Genomic DNA, 17500 nt, shown 5'->3' on the forward strand with positions numbered 1-17500 from the left:
ACAGCACACACAGCACAGTTTCTTACAGGTTCATTCTGCAGCCCCTGCATGCTGCTGTTGCAGTTAGTTCTGAGGTTGTGCTTGCATTTCCACTGGCTGTAAAGAGCATCTCTGGTTGGAACAGCAAAGAAAAAACATTTTGTAGGCATTGCTTTTACAGCTCATCTTATTCTAAGATCCCTATTATCCTGCCGAAGTTTACACACCTCCTGAGTTACAGTCCAGAGGGGATAAGGTACCTTCTTACAGTCAGGAAGGTAAGCATCTTGCGTTTCTGTGTGGGGTGTGCGTATCTGTGTGTCTGTGTGTCTTATGCGCAAAACCTGAGTCCTGCGTTCTCTCTTCTTCATGCCCGCGGACGTGATTGCTTGGGCAGAGGTGTCTGTCTGTTATTCTGTGATGCTGCTGCGACAGTCAGACGTATCTGCCTCAATTATCCCCGCTTCACTGAGCTGAAGCTGAACTTACATCCCAACAGGTGTGTCAATCTCCTATTGTGAAAAGGCCACAGGGTGGGATGGATTTCATTCTTCTCAAAAGCTCAATTTCTGTAAGAAAGGAGGTAATGTCCAAACAACCAGCCAGCCAACGGGGCGTGGGCGATTTCCGAAAACCTGTTCGACGGATACCTTCAGGGCTGGCAGTGACTGCGTCACACTTTTACAATCAGCAGAGAAGAGCGATTCGCTGCACCTCAGTCTGTGCATGGACTGAAAATAGCAGCATATACTTTCCTGTTATATTTTCTTAAGAAGTGCGTATTCATTTTATACTGCATTAGATGTTATATTTGATGTTATCTTCATGTTTTAATGGCAGTGTGTGTTGTTTAGTTGCACTAGTTTTCAAATTAAAATTTAAAGAAAAAAGTGTTGCAAAACTTGCTGACTGATAATTTATATCAGTTGTGTGAGATGATAAAAGTATCCGCTTCAGTGTATCAAAGCGACTACAGTATCAGGTTCTAGGGCGTTCTAGCGACACCAAGCGTTCAAACAGAATTCTGCATGTCTCACGTTTGTTTACGTCTCTAAAAAGTGCGCATAAGATTAACCTTTTCTTTACAAATGGATATTCCCTGCGCTTTCCAGCAGCAAAGACCACACTGTAACCTCTGAATGATACAGGATGTCTGTTTAAAATGATATGCATAGAGACCACATACAGAGAGCGTTTGTTTAAGGTTTATCCTTACACTGTACAGCGGGCATAAATGTATTTTGTTTTATTATTTGTTTAAACAGATTATAATGAAATTACGTGGACGGTTTTTAGAGTAGTTGCTACAAACAACATTATGCAAGATATATTCATAATAATATATGAGTGTGCATGGTAGTATTGCGGACAAACTATGCATTCAGCATGATTACCACATTGCTGGATTCTGTTTTTCTGTACCCGCTGTGTAGAAGTATAACGTTACCGAAAAGGCCAAGAGGATGTGAACGCGCACTCCCAATATAAACTGCGTAACATCCTCTCTCCCGCAGCGAGATTATCTGCGCTTCCCGATCCGATCGCCTCCTCTCGCCACTTCTCTGCCTCTCTCAGTTTGTTGATCTCTGATGCCTCTGTTAAACTGGGATGTCCTTTTTCGCCTGAAGGCGTGATTTTTGCGCAGTTACCAGCGTCGTACGCAGGTAGAATTCCTTGACTCCATCCCTCTCTTAGCGCGCTTGTCGCAATAGCCCTCTCTCTGACGCAGTAGTATTTTTCCATGCTTAGCATGCGTGTTAGTCACGAAAGCTGTTCATTACAAGAACAGCAGCAGATTCTAGACATCGTGGTAAACATACATTGTTGATCATATGTATTTAAATCATATTTTGCCACAATATGAAGGTTATGATAAAATGTTATTGAATATAGCATTGATATAAAGCCTATATGGAAATACAATTAGTGAGTGACGTGTTTGGATATGTCCTTAAGTAATCTGATACAGATAAGGGATAGTTGATAGTGAATTCTTTCTATATCTCTCTCCCTCTATAGATATTTGTACATATATATAGGACTAAACGACTTACTTGGGTATTCTTTGTGGAACTCCGCGACAGCGCGTCCTCCGGCGTCCTCCCTCGCCCGCCTTCAGAAGGCTACTTTGGGCAACTGGACTATCACCTGTTTCTTTTCATCCAACCGATTCGCATTATTTTCAATCTTAAAGTATTCCCCCTCCACCTTTCTACTGTATCACCATCTATTTTCCACAGCACAACCTGCGAGCCCCTCCCCTCACACTCCCCCACGCCCTGATTGGTCAGTCCGCGGTGAATTCTTTCTGACGTCAAAATCACGTGCATATGACGCATGTTTACAAACATTGGGTAGGGTCACGTGGTGCTGGGAACCATTTTACCGTAAAGCGTCGGGCTTTCCGGCATGTTGCTCCGGCCGCAGCGGTGTTGCGCAGGTGGACGTCGCCGCGACCCTGAACGGGAAAAACAAACTGCTTCAGAGCCGCGGTGTTCTCCCCATACTCCCCTGCACGTGGCGTGGGTAGCGTGAACTTGCGTGGATCGCACACGCTGTAGCGCCGCTGAAACAGCCCCGTCATTTTCCCCCGATCGTGACCAGAATGCAGTCTACGGTTTGTTCATTCAAAATGTAGCGTAGCTACGCACATACGGAACGCAAGCGTACTAAAGTAGTGCGATGTTTCCGTCAGGCTATGTATTACCTTCATTATGAACTGTCAGTGAATGAGGTTAAGAAAAAGAATCTAATTAAATAAGACCTACGTACGACGTTTGATGCATGATAGTGCATGTATTATCACATTTTTGGTCATATAATAAATATTTATTAATCCGAAACCAGTACTAATTCAGAATATGGCTAAAAAGAGAATGAGAATGTTAAAATGTTCAGTGATTGTGGCAACGTTACAGACCGTGGAGTTTTCACCAATAGTCACTGGAGGCTGCATTTATACAACTGTATGTTTTCGGCATTGATGCTTTTATACAGACGTTCAGATATGACAGCAGGTTATCAGACAAATAACTATATCATAATCAAATGAGTTAGGACATTTCATAGTTGGAAATGGCAAGTGTCAAAACATTGAGTGAATCAATGCCATACAATAATATCGTAGCTATTGGTTTTGCTGTCGAAATGCAGCATGACCAAGCCTGTGCTGACCTAATTTTAACCAGCATTTACCACGATGGCATTTGGTGTGATAGCGTGTCTGAAAGATGTGCGTGGCCTTACACACGAGTCCTGCCTACCACCGTGTCGGTGCCGGCGGCCGAAGGTTGATTTGTTTCCAAGTTAATCGCGGATTGTAACAGTGGATCAACTCAAACAGAAATCGCCGTCTGATAAAATCATAGTCCACTCACGAAAACCTGACGGTTGCCTTTGATCGCTGTTGCATTCCAATATTGAATGGAATACTTCAATTTTGTGTTTTGCGGGGTTTTGCGGGGTTCTGTCTGTGAGTTTATTTTGCATCGCAGAGACTGAAAAATGACGTGTATTAAAATGACGTGTTAAATGACGTATATTATTGGGAGCAGTAAGTGCCTTTTACTCCACTAACCCTAACGCTCTACCTAAAGCGGAGGAACAGATTCCAAGGCTTTACTGAAAGACAGGCGAATCTAATAAAGATTAACACAAATAACACATTAACATGTTGGAATCAGTGAACGGAAAAAAGAGCGCAGGGACCACGTAATCCCGTCACTTTATTCCCAACAGTGGAAAATCACAGGCATGCACTGAATCCTGCAGCTGCGTCAGCATCAGCAGCGTCTGGCCGAACTGCGACGCCAACCAGCCGCCAGACTGCCGTATTCCTCCTTCTCTGGTTCTCGCTTTGTTACTGATAACAAAACGACCAGTAACAAGTTAAATGAATGCAGAGCTTTTCCTTTTTGTAATGTTGTATGGGAGTAACGCTAAAACGTGTACGTTTCCTGCCATATCGGAATATTTCTTGTTTTATTTTGTAGGACACAACAAGTATGAAGTAGCCTCTATTTTGAATATTTATTCAGATGCATATAAGTGGACCAAAATCCACATTTCTTTTACATCATGCAATCGGTGCAATAACATACCTACTGCAGCAGGGGGCGGCATTACACGAAGGAAGGGGGTATATTAAGATGCCACCGTTGTGAGTACAATTTAAAACTGATGTGGGAAATTTCGAGTGTTCAATACTGACCATAACTTTGGTTAAATATTGAAATAAACTTAAAAAGGTACCTAAAAAAGGTTAAAAAAAAAAAAAAAAAAAAGTTGAAACAAAGTGTTGCAGACTTTAGGAAATAGTTGTTTTATTGCAGCATTGCATTGGAAATTCTTTTCCAGATGTTGCTAGTTTGAGGAGATATGCCTTTGCTAAAACATACCTGGCTACAGTGTCAGAATGGCAGAATGTTCTGGCAATTTTTTTAGGGAGGAAAACCTCTGCTTGCTCTTCTCTAAACAGCACAAATGTTTATCTCACAGACAGTTTGATTTAATGCCCACAAATGTGTGTGTGTGTGTGTGAGAAGTACTCTCCCCACCTCTGCATTTGTGAAAGGGGATTAAGAGAGCAGGTGTGTGGAAGGCCTTATGTCAGTAATAAAACATTACTCTGTCATAGTTTACACACAGATGCAACCACAGGGAATTACCAGCTGTTATACAGTGCATCGTGGGCAGTGTGTGTGTGTGTGTGAGTGAGAGAGTGGGTGCATGCGTGTGTATTTGTGTTTGTGTGTGTGAGAGTGGGTGCACGCATGTGTATTTTGGTGTGTGTGAGTGTGTGTGTGCGTGCGTGCGTGCGTGCGTGCGTGTGTGTGTGTGTGTTGAACAGGGTGATGGGGGTGGCTGCACCTGTTTCATGGGGAACATGTGTCTCTCTCTCTCCCTGGTTTGCTGATTGGCTCAGTCTGGGTGTGGCAGGCATTGGCTTCTAGGTATGGAGTGCCCCCCCCCCCCCCCCCCGCAGATGACTCTGGCCTTTAGATTATCATGTCAAAGTTATGGTTAGATTACGTTTCAGTCATAAATTAGGCTGGTGCTCTCCTGATGGACCACAGGTAGATATTTATGTCTGTCCTCTAATTAGCAAACGGCTACAGGCTTTTCTCACAGTGGGCAGAAGTCCACAGGCAGCCGTATTCTGCAGACGGCAGTCAGCAGCTGCGTGTGATGCGTCTGCGCTGCTGCTCGGTCGCTGCAGGGTTGCAGCTGTGCAGGACGCTCATGATATTCATGGGGGGTGTGGTCAAAGGCAGAGCACCCCTCCCTGATCGCAGCACTGACAGTATGACCGAGCAGAGCTGACCTGCCTGCTGACCCACCCTGTCAGGCAAAGATATCCACTCTCTGCAATAATTTTACATTTACATTTATTCATTTGGCAGACGCTTTTATCCAAAGCGTTACAGTTCTTTACAATGTTATCCATTTATACAGCTGGATATTTACTGAGGCAACTGTGGGTTAAGTGCCTTGCCCAAGGGTACAGCAGCAGTGTCCCAGCAGGGATTGAACCGGCAACCTTTCGGTTACGAGTCCTGCTCCTTAACCACTATGCTACACTGCCCCCAATAATAACCATGATAAAGCTTAATAACTAAAAGCAATACATTATATAAAATATACATGAAGGTCTATTCATCTTTTTGTGAATCTTTTCTGATTATTTCATGTTTGAATACAAGTTAATTTAGCCATGAATGTTGTATATTTTAAAACATATCTGTGTTTATATGTTATATGGTCTATGTGATCTGGGTGAGCGGTGAGATGTTTCTGAGCAGACCACAAGGTATAATTTGACTGTTTTAATGTCAGTTATATGATTTTGCCATCAATCGGCCGTTAAACATGCAGGGCCAGCAGGGTGGGTGTGTGTGAATCTCTTTGGCTCTGTGCTCCTGTGGAGGAGTCAGAGAAGCTTGCTGTTAACAACTGTCAGTCTGAGAGGTTGTCAGGCAGGAGATTTTCCAGGAAGCATTGTTGAACGAGATGTCTGGGCCTTCCTGTGGAAAATCTAAAAGTTATATAAGATTTTCTCCCTGATAGAACAGGAAACAGGAAGTTGGTAAACATTCCTTGTGTCCATTTATCTCGAACGGAGCATTGGAAAAGTGTGGGATTATGTAACCCCAACAGCAGGGAGCCCGACCCGGTGAAGCTGCAGATTTTGAGAAGGGAGCAAGGTAGATAAGCAGCTCCTGCAGCTCTTTCGCACAGAGGACCTCCATGGTTATGTAATCGCACTGGGGTAACAGAAGATGGTTTTCTCTGGCCTGCTTTGTGCACTGAGGCAGAGAGGAAGTGCTCTGTTTTAATGCTGGCGTGGGGGTTTTGGGTAGTATCGTAAGATTTCCCTCTGTGTGAGCAAGCTTTCACTGGACGCCTGTGAGTGTTTTCTCTAAAATTTGGCATGTGTCGTTAATCAAATGCTAAAACGCCTGTTTGCAATTATTCAACAGCAGGACAGAAATGTTGGACAGTTTAGAATCTGTTTATAAGACAAAGCATAAAGCAGACAGTTCTGGGGGGGGCAGAGGGAGGGGAGTGGGGGGAGAGCATAGGGGGCGGGCTATTTTAGCGCTGCTGTAACCAGACCCACTGGGCCTGTGACCCCTCTGGCTGTGAGGGGCTCCAGCAGCGCCTATCTCTCTGAATACCCCTGTGATATTAAATCTGAGGAGCGGGGGGGTCGGCCAGTCTCAGCGGAGCCCACACCCCACTGTGGGGAGTTAGCATTCTGTGATTCCCTCCTCTGACATGATCGTGTTCACCAAACAGCTCTGCTCTGCCCCCCCAACCCCCCCCCCTCCGCTGTGTACAGTACAGCATGTACAGCCTGGCAGTTAATACGCAGTTATTTCACTGCTCATGCACTGCGCAGAGCTCCGCCCCCCCCGTGGTCCCGATCCCCCCACCGTGTGGTTTTGGTTAGCAGCGTGAGTGTGCTGGGTTCACACTGCATACTCCAGCTTTCTGCGGGACTCTGTGTCTCCCAGTGCCCACGCTGTGTTTTTTCTTTCATTCAGGGGAATCATTTCTTCTGTCATTTTGTCATTTCTTTCATTCTTTCTTCCTTCACACATTCCTGTACACCCCGACCCTGCGTCTGACTCTGTGACCCCACCTCTCTAACTCCACCTCTGTGGCCTCAGCTCTGTGACCCTACCTCTCTGACCTGCCTTTGACCCGCCTCTGACTCCGCCTCAGTGACCCTGCCTCCCTGACCTGCCTTTGACCCCGCCTCTGACTCCGCCTCAGTGACCCTGCCTCCCTGACCTGCCTTTGACCCCGCCTCTGACTCCGCCTCTGTGACCCCTCCTCTCTGACCTGCCTTTGACCCGCCTCTGACTCCGCCCCTGACTCCACCTCAGTGACCCTGCCTCCCTGACCGGCCTCTGACTGCGTCTCTGTGACCCCTTCTCTGTGACCCTGCCTTTGGGTATGATGTCAGAGAGAACACGGTGGCTGGTGTGGTGGACAGAGAGCCAGTGACGTCTCGTCCTCCCCTGCGTGCAGAATGAACAGCAGAGTCTGTCCAAACATGGCCGATCTGTACGTTTATCTGCTGAGGAGTAATGTCATCCTCCCTTCACATGAGAGTGCTGTGTGTGTCTGAGCGTGTGTCTGTGAGCGTGTGTGTGTTTGTGTCTTTGAGTGTGTGTGTGTGTCTGAGTGTGAGCGTGTGTGTGTGTGTGTGTGTTCGTGTGTGAGCGTGTGTGTGTGTGTGTGTGTGTGTGTGAGCGTGTGTGTGTGTCTGTGAGTGTGAGCGTGTGTGTGTGTCTGTGAGTGTGAGCGTGTGTGTGTGTCTGTGAGTGTGAGCGTGTGTGTGTGTCTGTGAGTGTGAGCGTGTGTGTGTGTGTGTGTGAGCATGTGTGTGTGTGTGAGTGTGTGTGTGTGATTGTGTGTGTGTGTGTGTGTGTGTGTGTGTGAGCGTGTGTGTGTGTGTGTGTGTGTGTGTGTGTGTGTGTGTGAGCGTGTGTGTGTGTCTGTGAGTGTGTGTGTGTGTGTGTGTGTGTGTGTGTGTGAGTGTGTGTGTGAATGTGTGTGTGTGTGTGTGTGTGTGTGTGAGCATGTGTGTATGTGTGTGTGTGCGTGTGTGTGTGTGTGTGTGTGTGTGTGTGTGTGTGTGTGTGTGTGTGTGTGTGTGTGAGAGTGTGCTTGCAGGTGACAGTGCTATGTGATTGTGCTGGAATCGGGTGCGGTGCCAGTGAGGGTGGGGCCCTGCTGTTGCAATGCTAAGCTGAATCTCTGTTGCAACCAGCTGCACAAATGAATAACATAAGAATATGAGACCATGTGTGTAGCCCAGGATAAGGGTTTCGACCTTGCAAATCGATAAGCATGTGTGTTTATGCTGGTTTCTAACAGCGATGCCATCTCTGATAAGATGAAAAAGCCAGATACAGATGAAGAGAGAGGTGTCACGGGCACAGTTACGGTTTATAAAGCTTACAGACAAGTCATTTCATACATGTGGAGAAGCAGTCCTATTTACACACGTTTGGTGTTCAGAGTTTACCCAGCTCCTGAAAAAAACAACAAAATCTTTTGTAATTTTGACAGACTGCTCAAATTAAAAGCTGGTTCTGGAATAATGGACAAAGAAAAGAACACCGTTTTGTGGTCAGATCTGAAGAGGGTCTTCTCTTCCACAAATACAACCAACAGACTTTCCAGTAGCTGCTGTACTGGGTTTGTGACCCTATTGCAGTGAACTTCAGTTTTACAATTTGTGGACACTAACATTTTCAGATCTCAGCCATGACTTAAGATATCAACATTTTCAGTACGTTGGCAAATGTAAAAATGTAAAATACATGTAACAAAAAAAGTCATCAGATTCTAAAGCAAGAGTTTAGCAATATGCTATAAAGGTAAATACATACATAATATTTGAAAACAGAATTTGACAGTAATAACATCTGAGTAAAATTCAATCAAGCCAAAACAAATCTGATAGAAACAGCCAAAGTTTGCTCAAAGGTTCCCATAAACACAAATGGAATGGCTCCTTAGAACCTGAGTTGACACTGACTTCAGTTTGACTTCACTTCATTTGGTGTGTATTGAAACAAGCGTTCAGTAGCTGAATAGCAAAAACAAAATCAGAAATCTCTTTAAAATATGAATATGAAAAAAGTGATTTTCAAACAGTTGATTGGTCTGTCTCCTCTTGGGCCGGGCTGTCTTTGAGACGTTAGCTTGGGTATACTGAGAAAGCTTCATGTGAAAAAACAACAGTTGAAAACTGTACTGTCAGTAACAGACTTCAGAGCCTCCCAATCCAGCAGTTGCAGGATAAAAACATGGTTTCTCAGGGTTTAGAAACCTGCCACTCCAAACCCCGGGGAGAGGCTCTGCTCACATCACCCTCAGTGATGCTGATCTCTGGTCAGTGCTAAGCAGAGGAGTCAGTCACCGGCTGTTTCCAGTGCCCCTGCTCCCTGGTCTGAGATCTGCGGGAGTGATTTGGCTGAAAACCAGCTTTGTGGACAGCATGTCCCCTGTAATAGCTGGCCAGCCCAACCTGTGATAGTCTTAAAAGTCACAGGCAAAAAATCAGAACAAAAATGAAGAACATCACATGATGAAGACACTGTGCAGTAAAACACCGCTGTCGTAAATGACCACACATTACAGAAAGTCCCAAACACAGCCTGGAGCAGCCCCAACCCCAGCACACCTGCTATTGGCTACATCAGAAGATCATGTGACAGCCAGTCTAGCCAATGGCATTGCTGCTTTGAGTTGGCATCTGCTCCTCAGTTCCAGCTCCACCCTTTGCTCTCAGGCTATTGGCAAATCTCGGTAAATCTTACAGTAAGGATGAGGAGCACTGTCTCCCCACAGCTCTTCTACAGGCTGAAGAGTGATCGTCTAGTGTACGTTAAACGCCTGTAGGTGATGGGGTCTCGTCCCTTCTGGACCCTCTCCATTTCTCCCCTCAACCCCAAATCATCATCACGTAAGATTACGCTGGACCATCCCTAAGGTATGGAATACAAACAAACAATAAAACAAATGAAAGGCTCAATTTATGTAACCTAAAGATACCTGTAAACATGGTTTATCCACAGCTGGCTGTAAAATTCAGAGGTGGCTGGAGGTGCTCTCTGTAGGTGCCCTGCTTTGCCTCTCCTGGCGCTGACGGTGCAGGGGGGTCACTCGGAAAGGGGGTGTTTAGTGTTACTGTACTGCAGCCATGGCGATGGCCACCGGTCACTACAGTCTCCGCCCGGTGTTTCCGCGGTTACACTCACCATCAGAGCCCCCACCGCCCCCTGCAGGGCCAGAGCTGTCAGTCTCTTCACATTAAAGGTGTCACCATTATCTTCATCATCAGCATCATTATCATGGCCGTGTGTGTGTGTGTGTGTGTGTGTGTGTGTGTGTGTGTGTGTGTGCGCGTGTGTGTGTGTGTGTGTGTGAGTGTGTGTGAGTGTGTGTGAGTGTGTGTGAGTGTGTGTGTGTGTGTGTGTGAGTGTGTGTGAGTGTGTGTGTGCGTGTGTGTGTGTGTGTGTGTGTGCGCTTTGGTTCAGTGCATAAGGCATCCTATTACAGAATAGAGGGGGCCGGTTGGGGGTGTGGGGAATTTCGGGGGTTTTGGGGGTACAGGGTTTGAGTGGTTCAGGTGTTTGTGGGGGGGCAGGGTATGCTGCATCAGTCCTTGGTATCCCCTGTATTTGCTCTCTCAGTGATGGGGGGTAGATTTGGGGGGAGGGGGGGTCTCACAGCTCCGTGTCGGCCACGGGGGTCTGGGTAGCCGAGGGGCCGTTGGTGTCGGGGGCTGGGGGTTTGCCCCCGTCGGGAGACTCCCCGTTAGCGCTGGGCTTCTGCTGGGGCTCCTGTGGGAGGGGGGCCACTGACACAAGAGTGTTTCCCTGATTCTCCTCATCCACGGGAAAGGACTCCTCAGCCTGCAGAAACACACACATACACACGTGTGCACGCAGACACACACACCACATGCACACGTGCGCGCACACACACACACACACACCAAAGGAGTGACACAGTGTGACAGCACTGACTTTCTGGCAGCATCAGTGTTATTTTAGCGCTCATCATGTGCAATTTCAAAGTGCATTGCAGAGTCTGGCCTGTTGGTGGCAGTGTTGTGCCTGCTGAAAAAATGCTTTGTTACAGAACAAAAGCTTTATGTTTAGTGCAATTTGCAGCACTGCAATTTCATTGTATTTTTAATACAATTACAATAAAGGCATTCTGTATTCTCTGTAACATCACGAGAAATGTGAAACTAGCAACCGTGAAGCCTGAGCTGTTGCTGGTTCAGAGGGGGCACACACAGTCTCCACATGGTATCTGAAACACAGATACAGGAGTGAGTGATTGTGTGAAGCACGCTCTCTTCCCTGGAGCCCTCGGCCTGGGCGTTCCCCGAATTAAAGGGTTTTCTAATGATGTCATGGGCCCAGCTGTGGAACTTTGGCCCAGAGATGAACTGGAGATAAGCCAGCTTTCTGTGGCAGTGAAGCCCTGCGTGTCTCAGAAAGGGCTGTGCTTCCTCAGAGACTTTCTCCAGCCTTCCCCTCTTAATCTGACGGGCCGCAACTCTTAACACAACATTGCACATGTTTTGATTTGTTTTTATCTTAAAATGAAATGAAATAAATTTAAAGTAAGAGCCTTATTTTCAAGCCTGAGGCTTTTACACTGTGTGTGTGAATGGCTTGGCTGGAGCTTCCTGTTTGCACAGGACTCTCCTGAATGTGGGTATGTGGGTAACATAGACACTCCCTTCAGGTTGAATACAAATCCTCAAATCCTTTGTGGAGCTGCTGAGATGTTTTCTCATTGGATCTCAAACAGCCATTATGTCATTATCTGCTGTATGAGAACCCTAACCCTAACCCTAAATTTAACCTTAACCTTACCCTGTCTATTATATCAGCTCCAACCTCACTGCAGCCATGAACCTATCATCAGCTCTCTGCACTAACCTCACTCAATTTCACTTCGCCAGAGCTGTCAATGGACCGATTGGAGTCATGTCAGGAAGTGAGGAAGCATTAGTGGAAATTAGCTGCGGAGTGAAAGGTAAGTCTATAGAAAGTGGAACAGCCCATTGTTGCTGAATTTAACTTTATGTAAATCATTTATACAATGGTAGCGTTGAGCAACAGATCAATGCTAATTTCAGTGCACCTACACCAGTATCATATTAAACAGTGTGACACTGGAGTTGAGGTTACCCTTTCTGACCCCTCCCCCCAGCTATGACATGCCAATGATCAACCATGTTGATGATTCTCCCCCCCATATAGGATAGTGTGTGTTGTGTTTGGATGGATTTGAATGGATTCACTGTGTTTTGTCCTAAATGTGTGCTATATTTCTAACCTGTTAGCAGAATGAGGGTTGCCTTGAGCTGGACTTGACTTTGATACCTCCTGGCTAATCCACTGACTAGTCTAATACCCCCCAACCCCCCCCCCACACGGTAACTCGGGAGACTGACCAGGCGGATTCCCTTGGCATGGTGGGCGCGGTGGTGCTTCAGACAGTACCCTCCGATAAGCAGGGCCGCCAGCAGCAGCCCAGTGAGCAGCAGGGACACCAGGACGGTGGGAGGGTGTTTCCCCCAGCGCGGGACGGCCTCCACCACCCCGAGCTGCGCACAGAGCACAGAGCACAGAGCCTGTGACTGTGTGTTCACAGGTAAGAGCACATCGCTGCAATGGACCGGCTGTGAGAGTGAGCGTGTCGCTGTAATGGACCGGCTGTGAGAGTGAGCGTGTCGCTGTAATGGACCGGCTGTGAGAGTGAGCGTGTCGCTGTAATGGACCGGCTGTGAGAGTGAGCACATCGCTGCAATGGACCGGCTGTGAGAGTGAGCGTGTCGCTGTAATGGACCGGCTGTGAGAGTGAGCGTGTCGCTGTAATGGACCGGCTGTGAGAGTGAGCACGTTGCTGTAATGGACCGGCTGTGAGAGTGAGCACATCGCTGTAATGGACCGGCTGTGAGAGTGAGCACATCGCTGTAATGGACCGGCTGTGAGAGTGAGCGTGTCGCTGTAATGGACCGGCTGTGAGAGTGAGCACGTTGCTGTAATGGACCGGCTGTGAGAGTGAGCGTGTCGCTGTAATGGACCGGCTGTGAGAGTGAGCACATCGCTGTAATGGACCGGCTGTGAGAGTGAGCGTGTCGCTGTAATGGACCGGCTGTGAGAGTGAGCGTGTCGCTGTAATGGACCGGCTGTGAGAGTGAGCACATCGCTGTAATGGACCGGCTGTGAGAGTGAGCGTGTCGCTGTAATGGACCGGCTGTGAGAGTGAGCACTTCGCTGTAATGGACCGGCTGTGAGAGTGAGCACATCGCTGTAATGGACCGGCTGTGAGAGTGAGCGTGTCGCTGTAATGGACCGGCTGTGAGAGTGAGCGTGTCGCTGTAATGGACCGGCTGTGAGAGTGAGCACGTTGCTGTAATGGACCGGCTGTGAGAGTGAGCGTGTCGCTGTAATGGACCGGCTGTGAGAGTGAGCACGTCGCTGTAATGGACCGGCTGTGAGAGTGAGCACATCGCTGTAATGGACCGGCTGTGAGAGTGAGCACATCGCTGTAATGGACCGGCTGTGAGAGTGAGCGTGTCGCTGTAATGGACCGGCTGTGAGAGTGAGCACGTTGCTGTAATGGACCGGCTGTGAGAGTGAGCGTGTCGCTGTAATGGACCGGCTGTGAGAGTGAGCGTGTCGCTGTAATGGACCGGCTGTGAGAGTGAGCGTGTCGCTGTAATGGACCGGCTGTGAGAGTGAGCACATCGCTGTAATGGACCGGCTGTGAGAGTGAGCACATCGCTGTAATGGACCGGCTGTGAGAGTGAGCGTGTCGCTGTAATGGACCGGCTGTGAGAGTGAGCACATCGCTGTAATGGACCGGCTGTGAGAGTGAGCACATCGCTGTAATGGACCGGCTGTGAGAGTGAGCGTGTCACTGTAATGGACCGGCTGTGAGAGTGAGCACATCGCTGTAATGGACCGGCTGTGAGAGTGAGCACATCGCTGTAATGGACCGGCTGTGAGAGTGAGCGTGTCGCTGTAATGGACCGGCTGTGAGAGTGAGCGTGTCGCTGTAATGGACCGGCTGTGAGAGTGAGCACGTTGCTGTAATGGACCGGCTGTGAGAGTGAGCGTGTCGCTGTAATGGACCGGCTGTGAGAGTGAGTGTGTCACTGTAATGGACCGGCTGTGAGAGTGAGCACATCGCTGTAATGGACCGGCTGTGAGAGTGAGCACATCGCTGTAATGGACCGGCTGTGAGAGTGAGCTCGTCGCTGTAATGGACCGGCTGTGAGAGTGAGCGTGTCGCTGTAATGGACCGGCTGTGAGAGTGAGCGTGTCGCTGTAATGGACCGGCTGTGAGAGTGAGCACATCGCTGTAATGGACCGGCTGTGAGAGTGAGCACATCGCTGTAATGGACCGGCTGTGAGAGTGAGCACATCGCTGTAATGGACCGGCTGTGAGAGTGAGCGTGTCGCTGTAATGGACCGGCTGTGAGAGTGAGCGTGTCGCTGTAATGGACCGGCTGTGAGAGTGAGCACATCGCTGTAATGGACCGGCTGTGAGAGTGAGCACATCGCTGTAATGGACCGGCTGTGAGAGTGAGCACATCGCTGTAATGGACCGGCTGTGAGAGTGAGCGTGTCGCTGTAATGGACCGGCTGTGAGAGTGAGCGTGTCGCTGTAATGGACCGGCTGTGAGAGTGAGCACATCGCTGTAATGGACCGGCTGTGAGAGTGAGCACATCGCTGTAATGGACCGGCTGTGAGAGTGAGCACGTTGCTGTAATGGACCGGCTGTGAGAGTGAGCACATCGCTGTAATGGACCGGCTGTGAGAGTGAGCACATCGCTGTAATGGACCGGCTGTGAGAGTGAGCGTGTCGCTGTAATGGACCGGCTGTGAGAGTGAGTGTGTCGCTGTAATGGACCGGCTGTGAGAGTGAGCGTGTCGCTGTAATGGACCGGCTGTGAGAGTGAGCACATCGCTGTAATGGACCGGCTGTGAGAGTGAGCGTGTCACTGTAATGGACCGGCTGTGAGAGTGAGCACGTTGCTGTAATGGACCGGCTGTGAGAGTGAGCACATCGCTGTAATGGACCGGCTGTGAGAGTGAGCACATCGCTGTAATGGACCGGCTGTGAGAGTGAGCGTGTCGCTGTAATGGACCGGCTGTGAGAGTGAGCGTGTCGCTGTAATGGACCGGCTGTGAGAGTGAGCACGTCGCTGTAATGGACCGGCTGTGAGAGTGAGCACATCGCTGTAATGGACCGGCTGTGAGAGTGAGTGTGTGGCAGCAGGATCTACAGGCAGGGAGTGTTGTTTCATTGCTGTCTCTGAATGACTGAATGAACGTTAATGACACATATAGCACAGCAGCACACAGCATGTACAGCAAACTGCTGCATACAGAGGAAGTTCAGAGCATTCTTGTGAAAATGGCTCAGGGGGATATACAGTATCTGCTGAGATGAGCAATCTGCATCTGTACAAAATGGCTGACCTCAGTATGGCACAGAAGCGTATTCTCATGATAGCTGCAATTTGAATGCCGTCATGGGAGTGTGTGAAAAACATACAACATAAATGTGTGAAAGTACAGAGTGAAATATTGGCCTCACAGGCACTCTGATTCGCCCCGGATGGGGATACGCAGCGCCCCTGCCCCAGCGGAGCCTGCACCTGGGGGGGGTCTGAGAGAGCGTCTCTGGGGAGCGTCTCCTGCCTGAGTATAGGGGTGCATGTGCGTTTTGGCTCAGTTTTTAAACCATGCTGTGATTTACGGTCACGCTGCGCTCAGGCACAAATCATAAGCAGTGCTCTGGGTGCGGATCCAAACCCCTCCTGACGCACCTCTGGGGACTCGTTAAGGGCTGTGTGCTGGGTTTGAAACCTCAGAACCCAGGGTCTCCCGGCTGAGCCAGAGAAGATTGCGTTAGTTTTATTGGCCTGTGTGTTGATCTGTTTGGCAGAACAGCAGTTAAAATGAGTGAATACCTGGTCTTTAATCCCCTCGCTGCTGAACTTGTCGGCCATGCCTTTGGCATCCGCTGTAAACAGACACAAGAGTCCGGTTTACTCTCAGAAACAGAAAAAAGTCATCGTATCAGACAGCTTGCATCAAAGGAGTTCTCAGCCATCAAGACCAAGAACCACGTTTGTAGTATAATCTGGCCGCTAACATTTGAAATGCAAACTGGATGAATAAAACAGATGAGTGAGGTGAGCGACCTTCGATGTTCTGTCCTGAAACGATGATGTGGTGGGAGTTCTCCTCCTGGAAGATCTTCAGCGCACAGTCCTCCCCACACAGGTCCTCAATGACGCCCACGATCCTGGCTTTGGTGTCCTCCTGCAGAGAGAGAGAGAGAGAGACAGCATTGAGTCACAGCGCTGAGTCACAGCATTGAGTCACAGCGCTGAGGCACAGCATTGAGTCACAGCGCTGAGGCACAGCATTGAGTCACAGCGCTGAGGCACAGCATTGAGTCACAGCACTGAGTCACAGCATTGAGGCACAGTGCTGAGTCACAGCACTGAGGTACAGCTCTTCTTCAGCCTCCTGCACTGACACAAAGTAGGCCTCTCTGCTCACATCCTCCCTCACTGTGAGTGTGTTTCTCCCACCAACCCTCACGCCCGCTGATCTCTGAGTGACAGATCGGATCCAAAACCCCGCCCCTCCCATCTCCCCCCTGTAGCAGGGCCGTCACCACATTGCCGGAATACCTGGAGAACAATCCCCGCTCTATGCGGTGTGATTCAGACAGGGCTGCCACCCCCAACCCCCCCAACACCTCTCCCCAGGCTGGCCTGTGCAAACACTGGACCCCCCCCGTCCCACAGCCGGCAGCTGCAGGGACCTGGGGGGCCCGGGGTGTCAGTCTGTCCAGGGCCCGACCATCTGTCTGCTGAACCTCTGACTCCAGCCTCCAGGCAAACTGCAGTCGGGAGGTTTTTCTCTCTCCAGCGTTTAACCCCCTGAATGCCACACACGTGCAGGAAGGCATTGTTTCCTTCACTGGCACTCCAGTGGTCAGCACTGTGGTGCTTCCTCTGAAAGAATTAAGCAGCTCTCTGTCTGAAATTTCATTCCCAAATGCACCAGTTAGTCTGTCTGCTTCTGGATGAACTCTCTGCTCTTCCAGTATGTGGCTTGCTCTCACGCTTGTGTGGCTTTGTGACTAAAACCCAAAAAGGGGAATTAGGCTATTATTTGTTTGTAATTATGTTATTAGTCATGGTCATTTTCAGCGAGTGGTGACCCAGCCTAACAGAGGTCATTTATTATGGGATGGACAGGCTATTTCTGGAGGCTGCATTCCAGGCTGTCTCTCATAACTCTTTATTTTGTGTCCCTTTTGCTCGTTTGAAATCCTGTCTCACTGTAAACTGGGAGCGATGTCACAGGTAAGTGCGCTTCCAGCATCTCTATCTGTTGGGTGTCAGGTGTCTGCCTGCCTCCCGCCCTCTCTGACATCATG

The 17500-nt window shown here is 48.8% G+C and overlaps 1 protein-coding gene across 1 annotated transcript in view; it reads right to left on the reverse strand.

Annotated features, from left to right (window-relative positions):
• Positions 1–10709: 10709 nt before the first annotated feature.
• Positions 10710–17500, reverse strand: part of si:ch211-286o17.1 — a 26757-nt gene continuing 19966 nt past the window's right edge. The window contains exons 5-8 of the mRNA XM_036531957.1: positions 16248–16368; positions 16014–16066; positions 12479–12631; positions 10710–10916 (exon numbers count right to left, since the gene is read on the reverse strand). Coding sequence (XP_036387850.1) covers positions 10728–10916; positions 12479–12631; positions 16014–16066; positions 16248–16368 — 516 coding nt within the window. The 3' untranslated portion in view covers positions 10710–10727. The remainder of the gene's footprint in view (positions 10917–12478; positions 12632–16013; positions 16067–16247; positions 16369–17500) is intronic.

Source organism: Megalops cyprinoides, chromosome 6, assembly GCF_013368585.1.
Source record: "Megalops cyprinoides isolate fMegCyp1 chromosome 6, fMegCyp1.pri, whole genome shotgun sequence".
Lineage (NCBI taxonomy): Eukaryota > Metazoa > Chordata > Actinopteri > Elopiformes > Megalopidae > Megalops > Megalops cyprinoides.